Consider the following 14,827-nt stretch of genomic DNA (forward strand, 5'->3'; position numbering starts at 1 on the left):
GTTGACACTTTTGGTGTGACAAAATACAGGCTGATAGCAGATCTGCCTAATGATGCCAGAATAACAGAAATAATCAAGCAACACCAGCTGAAGAAATTCAGCAAAGGCAACCACCTACTTCATGACAATCAGTCTGCTTTCTTACTGTCAAGAGGTGTTCATAATATCCGGAGATCAGGGCTGCGCAACCGACAACTCTACAGATGTTTTGAATTGTAACTGAAGACCTCCCTTCTTTGACTCTGCCGACTATGGTTGATGAGAGTTGTAGGCCAGAACTCCTGGATCGGGACCTCTGCACTAGATAGTAAGAAAACATCCACCATGGTATTACTAGACTTATCAGCAGCACTGGGGGGCAAGGAGGATCTGGTACAGGTCACAGTGAGGCCACCGCACCACAGCCATTTCCTCGCATTTTTTGTGACATTTATAATGAGGGCAAACCTCCCATACCCGCCTTTTAGACCTCCCTCACCTCTTCTTCGACACTTAAATATTACAAAAATATTCCCTATCCCCATGATCCGGCCAAATGCAGCAAAAGAATGTGGCAAAATGGCCAGGTAATAAATGGGGGAAACGGCTGTGGTGAGTTGGGCCTGTACTGGGCTAGGATACAAGCCTCCCAAGTCAAATTGCAGTTTGATTAATTGTAGGATTTAAAGTGCACCCTCTTGTGCCCATCTGCTGCTTGTGCCCAATGCTGCCTACAATTGCCTTATGAAGCACCAGCCTGGTGATCAAAATCTTAGGACATGGTGAACCACAACACACTACTAATCCGCCTTCACAAATCACTATACTGAAATGAAGTGACCATGAATGTGCTTTGTCCTTCCTCTAATATCACAGGTCTCAGCCTCATCACCATGGCTTTTCACCATAAACCAACTCTATGCTGACAACTCTGCAAAATAAACCACCTAAAGGATTACAATGAAACTAACCAGACAAAATGCATCAAAACAATTCAAAATAAGATGATCATGAGAAGCCTCTGTTTTCATGGCCCAAAAAATGTAAATTCTTCTTTCTGGCACCAATGACCCAAAACATGTATGTTTTACCAATTACTTGGTCAGACACATTAGGTATCCCTCCTACACCTGAAGAGAAAATGAGGAATCTAATAATACTTCTCAGTGTAACTCTATCATTCAATTCACAGATTAATAATGTGAATGGTAGTCTTCCCTTCTAGATGCCCATACTCCAAAAAAGATAACTTCCATTGCCTTCCAAATGCGGTGTAAGGGCTATGAGCCATAATGCTTTTGGAATGTGAATATTGTAATAGCCTGGGTACTGGGCTATTGAAGAAAGACCTACAGAAGTCTCATTAGGCACAGCATATAGTCATCAGACATGGGGAGAGAGATATACTGACGAATGTAAAACATTGCAGTGGCTATGCACTGAGTTAAGGATCTAGAGAGAGGGGTCATTCAGGGCATCTATCCTGAAGAGGAGGGGATACAAGTAGTTGAAGTGGGAGAAAGATTGCGATCCCATGCCTGCACAAAAGTATTGCATTAGAGAGACAAAAACAACAGAATACCTAGAGGGACTTCCACTCCATCAAAAAGTGGAATTTAAAAGACTACGACTTAGGGCTCAATAGGAAGCCGCTAATAACGGGCCCGCTAGTTGCGGGCCCGTTATTAGCTCCAAGGTCCCTTAATGGGTCCCGGAAAGAACGTGTGGTCAGACCACACGTCCTTTACGGTTCCCGCTAAGGGACCTCGGATTGGGTGATAAGGGATTACCGGCACCGGTCTCCTTAACGGTGCCCGGTATCCCTTACCGCCCACCTCATAATGAGGCCGGCCCCAGCGTCTTTGCCAATTACAACTCAGAATATACACCTAAAAGGAATCTTTTTTCATCATCTGCAGGTCTACTGTCCCTAAAATTCCATCAAAAGAAAAAGAAATGCAAGCAAACTGATATCATGTACCAACTGGTCCGAGACACTAGAACACATTACCACAGAGATTTAGAGTGGCGACAAACCAGTCCAAATTCAACAAGATTATAAAGACATTCTTTTCCCAGCAGGCATCCTCGACCTAACCCCATGTAATCCTTACTGGAGGACTGTGGAGTACCAGGAATGCAACAATGACTTTCTTGAAATAAAATGTATCTACTTTCTGCTCTCTTCTGCTGACCTCATCCTTCGATCTCTGGCTCCTAACCTCGTATCTACCATGCTTCGTCCCCAAGCCACCCTTCCTCTCTGACAAGCTCGCAGCTGGCACTATATCGATGCAGATCAGTATAAGACTCGAAAATAAAATACATCACATAATAGTGGGTGAAGTCATTCACAGCAGCATGGCATAGGCAAGAGTGAACAATGAACACACTAGCAAAGAGAATGAAAGGAATGCAGCTTACCATACAGTGCCCGCCTGGAGAGCAGTAGCAAACGTCAGTGCCTTGTCGATGTCTTTGGTAAAAACTCCTGCCGCTAAGCCATAGGTAGTGTTGTTGGCTCGCTTAATAACTTCATCTACTGTTTTGAATTTCATGATTTGTTGAACGGGTCCAAATATCTGATGTAGGCGCATGAAAAAATAAACAACTTTGCGTAAGTCGACAGAATGCTTAACTTAGGTAATTGTTTGATTTAAGTTTTCTTTTACATTTGAGGCACCTTTTTCTCATCAAAACAATTATCTTTCATCGGGAATCTGGGTTGGTAGGGTGAAGAGTTTTGAAGCAAAGTCATTATAACAAAATGTATGTAATGATTGTTCGTAGCATGCTCTTGCAAGATGGCTGCTTCCGTGCACTGCGGGGTGCTGCAGGCAGATGGTACCAAATGCATGGCAGTAAGTCAGCTGAGGGAAAGGGGCTAAACAACGAGAGGTGGAGAGGTTGCATTGCACATCACAACTAAAATGACAAGTTACCTGTAAACGCGCCGCCGTGCGGTGACTTTGTGACATATACACAAACTGGAAGGTGTCAGACTATCACAGAGGTGGCGTCATTGTCAGGCTTGTGGCAGTTTATAATGTGAATGCTTTTGTTTAGAAACACCGCAATTCGTTTTTGATAATATCAAGAATAGAGAGCACGCCCTTAGCGTGAGGTGCGTTAAATCTTTGGCATGACCCGGAAGGGCTTGTGATGAGCCTGATGATAAACTCTCTGGACAGAGAAAACTGTGCACAGCACCCTTATTCTGGGATTCACTTTCCTGGAAGCGGATGGTGAAGCAGAAAACGCTTTCCATGAAAAGGAAGGGAACAGTATGCAGGAAGTAAAGTCTCTGCTTAGCTAGCTGTGCAGTGATTTATCATAATCATGAATGCAGCAGTGCAAGAAACGCAATGCACCGTGTTTTAAAATGTTTATCCTTGCAAACGGCGGACATCTGCAGGCCTAGAAATGCAATGCTATTTTTGAAAGGGAAAGTGAAAGATAGGTCCCACCCTTCTCCGATTGTGTGTCGCCATAGTCATAGTTCTGCTAGTGTCATTGTCCCAATGTCACGGTGGCAGGTTCCACAATGCTGTGAGTAGGTACATTTCACATCACAATTGGATCATATATTGTTGCAGGGCAAGGCCTTTGGTGTCCTGAACCCTTTGGGGCTGAGTGTTATTGCAATGGTTAATTTTGCTGCCTTTTTTTGCCTAAGCCTGACTGTCGGTCTTCTGTAAAAAAAAAGTGCCATACGTGTAAGCAATAATTTTTGGAGTAGTTGGTCTGTAAAACAGTAGGGGGACAAAGAAATGTATGTATGCACCCAGTATATTACACAGCGCTTGGAGAACTTTGAATGGTGTTTTGACCAGTGGCCATTTAGGAGTTTAATTTGTGATTAACCTTGTACATTTTTCAATCTCTAGTACCTCTGTGGTTATAGGGTTTAGGATACATTAGAAAGCAGATCCCTCTGTAACAGAAGCCGCCACGCTATCTATGTGGGTTTCCTATGGGGCAAAGGAAATGAGCAAGCAATAGGGCATGTCCACTACAGTGGGACGTGTTCTTTTTTATTGGTGTGCAGTTTCTCAATATTGCTGGGTCTTATAGAGTCATGTGACTGTAATGCAATCCTTACACGCTCATGTAAAGACCGGCTTGGATTGTGTTAGATACATTGCACAGTGAAGTTAAGTACTTTTGTACAAGAGTGAATGCCAAGTACTTTATGCATCAGTCTGATTGATTTTGACTGGCAACGATCGTATTGTGTACTATACACATCTTCCCTTTGCACAAAACTCACAATATAAAGTGCACCTGGACTGTATGCACTCCATTTAAATCACTCACTCGATTCCGTTTTGATAACATGCATGTTATATGTTTTCTGGGAAGGTCTTTTGACTCTTGTCAATTCACGTGAATAAGGACCCCATTTCTTCTACTAAGATCAGCATCCGCAGACCATCATTATGTGAACATTGGCATGTATCTGTGAGCTTGTTTGTAGGAGGTAGAATGGCAGGACATTTGAATACCTTGTCAAAGCCATCCACAAATACAAGTCAGGTCAGGTCTCGGAGTGTTGGACTTAAATATACCCACATGCATGACAGAGGGAATGCATAGGGTAAAGAAGGATTTTCCCACTCTGAAGTTGGCTTCCCAAGTTTCCAAAGCCTCTCAAGACTATCAGTTCCTGTGAGGCTTCTATAGCTTCCAGGAAAATGCTCATACAATTGATACGTTGTCTGATGCCACCTTCTCTCCACCTGCAATGAATAATGACTGCTTTGTCATCAATCAGTTTCCATACACAACATGGTGGGGTCAGAAGCATTATTTCTTACTCTTGGTAGCTTTGTGCTATTCGAACCATCTGTAGTACTCTTATATCAGTGATATGCAAGTCGAGTCCTCAAGAGCCACATCCACTCCATGTTGTCAGATTGACAAATAAAATACTTTTCAATAAGTCAATTGAAATGGGGTTAATTTGCAACGTCAATAGCTATTCTGAGTACTTGGAGTAGTTGGTGGTCTTGTGGAACAACAAGGGGGATTGTGGGAGTTTCTCTACTAATGGCATATATCCCAGTTTAGAGTCTTAACCAGAGTCTTTAGCTTACTGTTCATTCACAGAAGAGAAATGTCCACTACATATCAGTCTTTGTCCTGCGCAAAGGCAGTCCAGCACCAAAATCCCTGGCAATTCTCTTATGAACAAGAGTACCAACAGCAACCACAGACCCGTGTTCCGGCCCGGTTGGGCCTCGTTAGCGAGGCAGAGCTGTGCCTCTCTAATAGTAGTGAGCAAGGGTTCCGCATCTGGATTACTCTCGTATCATTCGGGTGAAAACTCCAAGCTACTTAATACGCAAAAACAAAGGGAGTTCAGAAAGTTTCTCTACTACCGGGTTATAGTCTCAATCAGAATCTTTAGCTCACCATCCTTTCGCAGAAGAGACATTTCCACTACATATCAGTCTTTGCCCTGCCCAAGGGTAGTCCAGCACTGAAATGCCTGGCAATTCTCTTCTAAACAAGTGTACTAACAGCAACCCCAGACAGTGTTGAGAAACAGACTTAGAGAACCCTGCTCTGAATTATGGAACTCAGGTGTGTGCCTTCCTTAATCCCTTTCCATGTGTGCTTTGATGCAGCGAAAAACACAGCATGTGCCACTTCACAAAAACTCTAAAGGAATAATAATAATGATGAAAAAATATGCAATACTACTCTACGCATGGGTGGACGTCTTGGAAATACATGTACTGGCATATTGAGCTTCCTCAAAGAACTTTGAGGAAGGTTGAGGGGTTTGAGGACATTTGTGACTGCCCTCAAATCTCCACCAAATTCCCTGGACTTGTAGAATATTAACACTACTGGATAGACATAGTGTCACTGAATGTTTCACATACTTTTCAGGCCACCGTGCGCGAGTGAAACAGCTCACTGGGTTACCAGATCTGATACATACATCTGTGTTCACTTGCAAGTTCAAGAGTCAAAGTCAGAGAATGTCCTTATGTATTTATGTATGCGTGTATGTATATGTATATATGGGATAAAGAGTATTGGAAAGGAAAAGCACAGTGCTATAGCATTAATCAATAAAACCTTCATACCTATTAGACGGCTAATTGGGTTAAGGGCATGCTACAGACACGTGTGTGCAGACGGTGCATCACAGTTTCGAAGAATGGATGTAGAAAGGGTAAAGTTTGAGACTATCTAGATGCTTGAGGTCATACCTCGAAGATGTGTATAGGTAGATCATTCTGATATGTTCTCTTGTTTGCCTTACCTCCACTCTATGGCACTTGTTCTAGATCATTATAAACATTATTCATATTACTCTTTGGTATGACTGCTCATTGGGCTGGCAGACACCCCCCCGTTGAATATAGGTTGAAGAGGAGCCAGTCAGACTCAGACACACCCTCTGAAATTGCCCAAATAATTCGGGAAAGAACTCCTGGTGTTGCCCCAGGGAATAACTGCATGTGCGCCTTGGGCAAACCACACACAGAATTGTTTGTTGTCACAATATTAGGATGGTTTTATGCATATCTTTGTCTCTAGTTGGAGTTTTCCATGCCCTGTGCTGAAAAAGTAGTACAGAGTTGTCTGGAGTATGCATGCTAACTCGCTGAGCAGTCTTACCAAAGAGTAATAGGAAGAATGCCTGGGCCTCACAGTCTACCACACTAACAAGAACGATATGATCAGGCAGAGCCCCCCTATCCTCTCCTACATTGCCCTACTTCCACATCATGTTTAGGGAACATCACTGTTGCACAGTCTACAGGCACACAGAAGGGAATTACATCTGCCTGCATGGTGGGTGACTATCTTCATGGTAGATCCCAACTACGAATGCTTGATCATCCATATCGGCATTGGTTCTACAGGTGGTCATTGTAGCCAACAGCACTTGACAGATTGGCCATCAAATCCTAACCCTTGCACAGTACAAACGAATGTATAGTGATGCTGGAACTAGTGTGTCTGACAGCAGTAGAAGCCTCTCCTAGTCTTATATTGACCAGACTACATTCATTAAAATGAACCAAAAGCACACATAAGCAGATTAGGGTCTTACAGGTTTCTATACCAACCACAACAACATGACAGTGGTCACAACACAAATTCAGAGGATGATGACCTGTTTCCCATTAGACAGGTGCAGTCAGGTCTTGTATGGTGGTTGTGACACGCACCGCAGTAGCACTTGTGGTGAAGCATGACCGATGAACCTATTTCCTGCTGGCATTGCCTAATTGCTAATAGTCTCCCTGATAATGACTACCAGATACCCCACTATCTAGAGAGTTCATCTGCTCCAGGAGATATGTGCATGGCTCTCCCACAGGGCAGAGGTGTAGCATCAAACTTGAGACTCTCTCGTGGAGCAGAAGCACCCTCGTGAAACCTTTGCACACATTAAAGCCACCTCATCAACTTTTTTAAGGTTCTTTTACAGAGAAAATCCACTCCCACAAAAACCAAACATTTTTACAGCAAGCAAAATGCACAAATTTGTTTTGGCTTTTTGACAGCTCTGCCATTATCCCAAGGTTTGTATGGCACTCTCGTGGAGCAGAGCCTCTTCCCTGAAGTGTTTATGGATGCATATTTCCAAAAGGAAGTGCAACGGTTAATTGGCACACAGGTGTAAGCAGGATTTCCAATGGAAACCACCTTCTACTGGCAAAAAAGCAGAATATAGAAAGCATGTGGTCATTCAAAGATTTTCTGCAAGTAGATCTCGAGGCCATCAGCACAGAGGCAGCCTCACGCAGGAAGACAGAAGCGCTGCAATGCATCTCCAGCCAGTAGTCTGCTGATCATATAGCAGGTGCTGGCTAATGATGAGAGAACGCCATATGGGAACATGCAGGGAGGGGCAGGACAGGCTTGCTAGCTCATACATTAGAAACCGGATGGGAACGTCATAAAAAGGAAGTCACACTTCATGGCTGCCTTCCCACCTTCCCCAGTCACTTTCGAGCAGGCAGGATGGCGCCGAAGCACGTGACTCCTCACTGCTTCCTTGACAGACCCAGGCTACGGATAGCTGCAAGGCAATGCAAGCAGAATGCTCCTTCAGAATGGCGTCTTCGGCATCCCCGCTGCTGGATCCCAAATGGCTCTCGGGAGGCGGCACAGCCCTGCACTGCCCTACGCTGCACTGCTTGACACGTGTGGCTGTGGGCCAGTGTTTGGCAGCACATTGATGTTGCAGCCGGCAGTGTGCCAGTGCCAACATGCTAAATAAACATTGACTAAATTCATCCCTCACTTAAAAATACTAATATTGACACGGATACAGTTAAACAGGGGGGAGAGCAGTATATAAACATACCGTTCTGCTAATTGTTCCATTGCCTGTGCACAGGGCGTCTCAACATTTTAGGATTCAGAGCAAACTGCTTGACATTGAAGGTTAGTACATTACCTGGCAACAAAGCCATGTTTTCCCACATTGGCAGTCCTCCTTAGCACAGAGGTGTTGACAGTGGTGTGTCCATGGTGGGGATTATTTTAAGAGTTTGAAACCTGCGCTGCAATTTCATGCTGCCCGGGATTCTGGTGGCACCCCAGTTCGGCAGTGGCTGAGCCTGTGTTGTGTTGGCTGTAACTATGTAGCTTCATCCATGCAGGGTTGGGCAACACAGCCAATGAGCCAGGCAACCAGCCAGGTCAGTAAAGGCCGGGAATTCAAAGTTGTTGAGTTGGACATACCCTGCCTGCCCTCTGCAGTGTCTTCAGACAGTACCCCATCCCCGTCCCGTCTGTCTCACCCCTGCATGTCCTGCCACACTTACTGTTCTGACTGGTCTTTTGCCAGTAAATGGAGGCAGATGCTTGTACTGTAAACAGCCCTTTCAATGCCTGCGGATATGTCATCAACAGATGGGCCAATTTCATGAATCTTGATACAGCTGAACTGGACATGGTTGAACATGGGAACAGTGTCGGTGTTCAGACATGGGAAGAGTTTGCAAAGAATGTGTGATGGGATGTACGCTGGGGACCGGGAACTTGCTTATCGTCAATATGCACAGCTCCCTATGACACAAATCTATTATCATTTTTTTCCCTCTTTCAACTCGTTATCCGCTCTTACAATTTAGGTTGTCTGCTTGGCCAACATACTGTGCGTAGAAAATTCTTCTTTTGCAATTTGCAGTGAGGTGCATACGGGTATCTGAAGGCCTGCACCTGTAGTCTGCCCTAGGGGTTTTACATGTTGGAAGTCACTGAGTTTCCAATTCAGTCTTCTTTCAATTCGTTACTTCCCAAAAAAGTACAGCATTCTGTGCCTGGTCTGTCAGCAGACCCTATATAAGGCCTCATTACGAGTTTTGTGGTAGTCCAAGGGTAAATCTGCCGAAATACCGTCAAATAGAATTACTGTTAAAGCCGCTTGGATTTATCACAGGATTACAAGTGGTGTCAGGGCTGTGCAAGTCCCAATTTTTGGAGTCCAGAGGACTCCATGGGGATTTCAGCAGAATTACCACCGGCGGTAATTATGCTTTTGGTATTTCTGCTGATTTTACTTTTATTTTGGTGGTAGGTTTGAGGATTGACCTCCGGATTTCTGCTGGAGGATTATAAGCTTACAAGTTATAAGCTTCGAGTTTACAAGCAAACGTATAGTGGAGCGGTGTTGTAATGTGGCGGTAACAGAATAACTGCCATATTACCGCCATTTTTATCACACAGCCGTACTTGTAATGAGGCCCTTGTCTTCACAGGTTCCTTTTTGGGGTTCAAGTAGTGTTATGGACATGAGGACCACCTTAAGTCATTGCTGAACTCCTCTGGGAATCATCAATTTATACCACCACAATGTTGCCGCCTCTGTTTAAAAGAGAAAGCAGGCAAAGCATGAACTCCAACGACAGAGACTGGAAGAGAATTATTTTAGACCTGCTCTTTACCAGAAAAGTTCCAGGAAATAATTCAATATATCTAGAAAGTACTGAAGTTTGTGGCTTTTGTGCATTAATTCAATAGACCCTGACATGGGGAAGCATTATCAGGTCAGGCAATGCACTGGGGGGCAAGTTAATGTGAGCCCAGGGGCATTACCTTGGCACTTCTCAATCTAAACAGAACTACAAAACAAGTTGGTCACCATGGACAAGGAAGAAGGGAACGACACATAGTCCCTTCTATCTTTTGATGACAGCCATTGGCATGGCGAGAAAGCACCAGAAAATTGAGTGTTCCAGGCATGGTCAAAGAGGGAGACAGCTGCAGGAAAGTGGCAGAGGTTGGGGAGGTGGAATTGTATGGTACGGAGGAGGGGTGTTCAGACTAACAATATGCCATGTAGGGAAAATGTTGGCATTCCTATGCTCAAGGGCCTCGGTACACGGGCCATACCATGAGGTAAAGCCTGCATTACGAGCTCCCTGATTGGCTGGGATGCCACATGCTGTCCCTTCTGAGTTATTAATATGCCATTTGGTAAAGTCAACATTTATTACACAGCATTTGAACTGGGACCAGACGTACCTGATATGGAAAAACAATCTTAGTGACAGGAAATCAGTTTTGTCCAATCCACATACTGATGCTATACTATAGTCAAATTGCATAGCTTAAGTGATACACACTAAGCAGGTCCTTTTCTAATGAATGGAGTGCAATTGGAAAGTGTAATATGCTCTTACGCTTTCCATGTATTCTCCTGCTCATTTTACAGCCATCCTGAGGGCAGCCACGTCAGAGATAGCATCTCTGCTTTCCTCCTGCATCTCAGGAGACCATTTGGTTATAGGCCTGCATGAGAATTTCCAATGGAATACACACTGCTTTTACATCTGGTGGGGTGCAGGGGGATTCCATTAGCATCAGTTATAACACGCGGAATGAAAAGTGTATTCGAAGGCAGTGCGTTCAATCTCAGAAAGCAGCGAGTAAAACGAGTGAAATGACGACCCTCGTTGTGTGACTAGTCTGCAGCCTTGCACTACAAAGAGGACGTTTGAAGCTCTGGCGATGAAAGTTCACTTCTGGTTATTTAGTGGGTTCTTTGGATTGTTGGATAGAGGTTAACAGAGGGATTGAGCAAAGGAGACAGGGGGAATGATTGTTTTGTTTAAGGTGGGAGTATGTAGCTTATTTTTTGTCAAGGTCATTTTTTGAAAAATGCAAATTGGATACAGGGGATCACCATTTGCACGTCCATGCTTCTGTGTGCCCTGCATGCAATTTTAAACGTTTACAAATTGTCGTGCAAAGGTGAAGGGTAAAACGAGACCACACCTCGTTTACTCTCCAGTTTTACTCTCGGCTTTGTAAAAAAGTAAATGCCACAAGCAGAATATGAGTTGCAGGGGGCATTTGAAAGGGGATTTCTATGGAATCTGCCTGCTCATGGGCAGGTGCTAGTCTGAGACACAATCTACAGAAATCCATGTGTTTAACGGCTCCATGGAAATCGCATGCAGGCAGAAAACGTTGTGCTCTTCAAAAAAGGAAGAGATGAACACTATACTTTGTGCCCCTCCTACTGCTTGAAAGGGCACAGACATGAGCTGCAGTGCAAAATGAAGCCACAATAGCAGTATACCTGGCTTTTACACTTTAATGTTCTACTTTTTTATAATCACCCACGGGGGCTCATTTTCGAATGTCCATGCAAATTCGGTGGTGGGGGCCTGTATGTATGCAAGTTGGTTTGTGATCTTTTGCATTAGGGAGTGCAGGTGTAAAGGGGAAAAGGTGGCATAATGCACTTGTGCTAAAGTGAGTAAAAGCTGCCTGGCATGCTGGCATGCCAGGCAGCATTTACTTTTAATGGTGAGAGCTGCTTGCCATGCTTGCATGTCAAGTGGTGCGCACAATTACAATTATGGCATGGCGGGCAGCGTTTAATTTTCATTATGAGCACTCTTTACCATGCACGCATGGTAAGCAGTGTTCACAATAAAAAATATATGCTGTCCAACATGCCAGCATGTCGGGCAGCATTTATTAGTAATTGTATACGCAGCCTTCGATGCGGCATGAAAATCCATGCCGGTGCATATCCAGGAGTATATATATGGAGGAGAGGAAGGGAGGTGGTGGATATGCAGGTTGTGTTCCAGCCCTCCTCGCTGCCATGAAAATGATTGAAACCTTGGTGTGGCGAGAATGGAATGCGTTCAAGCCTTACTCAAGGCTTTTACGCCTTCCATTCACATTACACCACAATTGAACTGGAGCTCCACTGTGTGCTTTGACATTCGTGGGACTAATTGTTTCTGCATCAGTGTGTACGTTTTTTTTTTACCAGTTTATCATTGCATTTTTTTTTCACCCTTTTATATTTTGGACTCAGCAGTTAATTTCGTGCTATTGGACGTTTATTTTTTCTTTTACTTTGATTTAGTAGATATCAGGGATTGATAACGGAGGAAGAGATGTACTGGAGATGGATCTGGGTGAGGTGGTGTGCACACCTTTTACATGCTATCACTTGCAGCATTGCACCATTACATTTCAGGAACACACTTTGGCAATCTGATAATTGTCTATCCTGCACAGTTTGTGCCTGATCAATTCGGTGCACCTTCTAGTCCCAAATGTCTCCTATGTTTGCTTCCTAACTTTGTGCATTTTGTGATTTTTGCCTCCACTTCCCATCCCCCACCATAATACTGTCCCCAACGTTATGCCACTTCATCACCTGGCAGTCGTTATTGGGACCCTTTGTTGATTTGAAAACTCAATGGGGGACATTTTGTCCAAAACGAAAATCTGATGCGAGGGACTGCCAAAGTTTGCAGTCACATGCTGTTGGACCCCTGCTTGCAATTTCCATCAATCACAAAGCAAAGTGTATACGTGAAGAGTAAATCAAGGCAACAATGCTTCACTATTCACTTTTACTCTCTGTTTTGAGAAAACTAAAACGCCCCCTGCAGATTATGCATTTCAGGCAGCATTTTAGAATGTATTGCAGTGGAATCTGCCTGCTATTTCCCAGGTGTGAATGTGAGGTGGATTCCCTGGAAATCCTATGTCTTGGCATGGAAATCTCTTGCAGGCATAAAACTGGGTGCTCTTCCAAGATGCAGGAGGAAAGCAAAGTGGAGGTTCAAACTAGGTTCTGTTCCTCTATTACGCCTTCAATTGGCACTAAAAAGGGGAGAACATTAAATGGAACCGTAAAAGCATTATGCTTCCTTTTACATCTCCATTTGACTCATCCACCCACCGAAAATGACCCCCAATGTTCTTCATAAAGTCTAATGAGTCTAATAGATAGCCTCAATTCTCACACTTGCTGTCATTAACTTAAGGTGATCATGGAACGTGTCTTACAGCGTGAGCTCCTTATTTGAAAAGCATTCAAAAATCACTAAAAATAATTCTAGTAGAAAAACAGCTTAACATATGCATCAAATAAGCTCCTAAATGATCCACTACAAACTGATGTGTAAATATGTTGGTGAAACGTTTCTATGTAACAAAGTTCCAGCAAAAAACACAACTCCAATTCACTTACCAGAGTGACACAGAAAGGAAAACAAATTGCTTTTCATTTCAATCGAGAGCTGCAAAAAAAAACACTCCACATAAGAGAAGCAGGTGAAAGCAATGCCTTTAATAGAGCATGACGTTGGTTTACCTCTTCTTTGGCGATGCGCATGTCATCCTTAACATCCGAGAAGACCGTGGGCTGTATAAAGAAACCTTTATTTCCCCAGGCCGCGCCTCCACATTCCAGCTTTGCTCCTTCCTTTTTCCCACTCTCAATTAAATCAAGAATTCTGTCGAACTGCTCCTGGTCAATCTAAGTACACAGGAAAAATAAATGAATAGCAATGTGTATGTGTCACACGTACCTTGACAATCAACAATCTTATATTTGACTGTTTTACTGTGTTTTAATTCATAACACATGGAATGCGGAAATGAGATGTGTAGCAATGCCAAGATGCATATAATTAAGCTCCTGGATAGGAAGTATGGACTTGAAAATCATCCACTAGATTCAGATCCCCTATGAGGATGGTTCTAGTTGTTGGTTTGGCTTCAGAGGAGAGGAGATGAATAGGGTAGGGCCTGGTGGTCTGTAGATCACGTGTAAGTTAAGGGTAGAAGAGTATGTGGGTGACCATTTGTTGGATACGAGATCACCTGATGGGAAGTTTTCAGTATTGGATTCTCTGCAGCCCAAGGAGTCTTTCGCGATTATGGCCAACCCTCCTCCACTGGAGTCAGGCCGATCTTTGCGGCTTTATGCAGCCAGGTTTCAGTAATAGTGAGTAGGTCCCATTGGCGGTCTTGATTAGGTCCCAGATGCCCAGTGCGGATGTACATTAAAATAACGAATCCTAAAAGATGAATTACAAAATTGAGGAGCCCACTTGCCCATTTTGTAATCTGATCCGTTGGGATTTTTCCTGTTTGTCCCCTGCACTGCCTTTAATGCATGCAGGGGACACCCCTGCAACTCCTGCAATCCATAAAACCGTACTGGGGCAATGGTGGGTACCCCTGCAACCCATGCTCCCCTGTTTGGTATTATGGGCTTTGATCTAATCTACCATGCCGAATTCACAGTACATGTGCATTCAGCATTTTAGATTTGATCTTTTCATGCAATCCTGTCCAGTGCATGTGCTGGGAGGGACCTGGTTTTGATAAGGGCACATTTGATATGCGAGTTTGTGGTTTGGCTGTGTATGGACTCTGGGCTGGGCAGCGCATGCAGTGCAGGCGTGGAGCAGGGAGGGCCGATACGTGTGGTCTGTGAGTGGTAAGTGGCTAGCAGGCTTGGAGGTTTTGAGATTCCAGGTTGGTTGCTAGAAGTGGCTGTCAGACAGTTGGGTGTAGGCAGTAAGGAAGAAATGGTGGGGTGCAG

At 44.0% G+C, this 14,827-nt stretch overlaps 1 protein-coding gene across 1 annotated transcript in view; it reads right to left on the bottom strand.

Annotated features, from left to right (window-relative positions):
• ALDH1A1 (aldehyde dehydrogenase 1 family member A1) overlaps window positions 1-14,827 on the bottom strand; it is a 653,703-nt gene that overhangs the window by 52,901 nt on the left and 585,975 nt on the right. The window contains exons 11-12 of the mRNA XM_069625815.1: window positions 13,589-13,753; window positions 2,404-2,561 (exon numbers count right to left, since the gene is read on the bottom strand). Coding sequence (XP_069481916.1) covers window positions 2,404-2,561; window positions 13,589-13,753 — 323 coding nt within the window. The remainder of the gene's footprint in view (window positions 1-2,403; window positions 2,562-13,588; window positions 13,754-14,827) is intronic.

This window comes from Ambystoma mexicanum, chromosome 6p, assembly GCF_040938575.1.
Source record: "Ambystoma mexicanum isolate Mex_15411 chromosome 6p, UKY_AmexF1_1, whole genome shotgun sequence".
In the NCBI taxonomy this organism is placed as follows: domain Eukaryota; kingdom Metazoa; phylum Chordata; class Amphibia; order Caudata; family Ambystomatidae; genus Ambystoma; species Ambystoma mexicanum.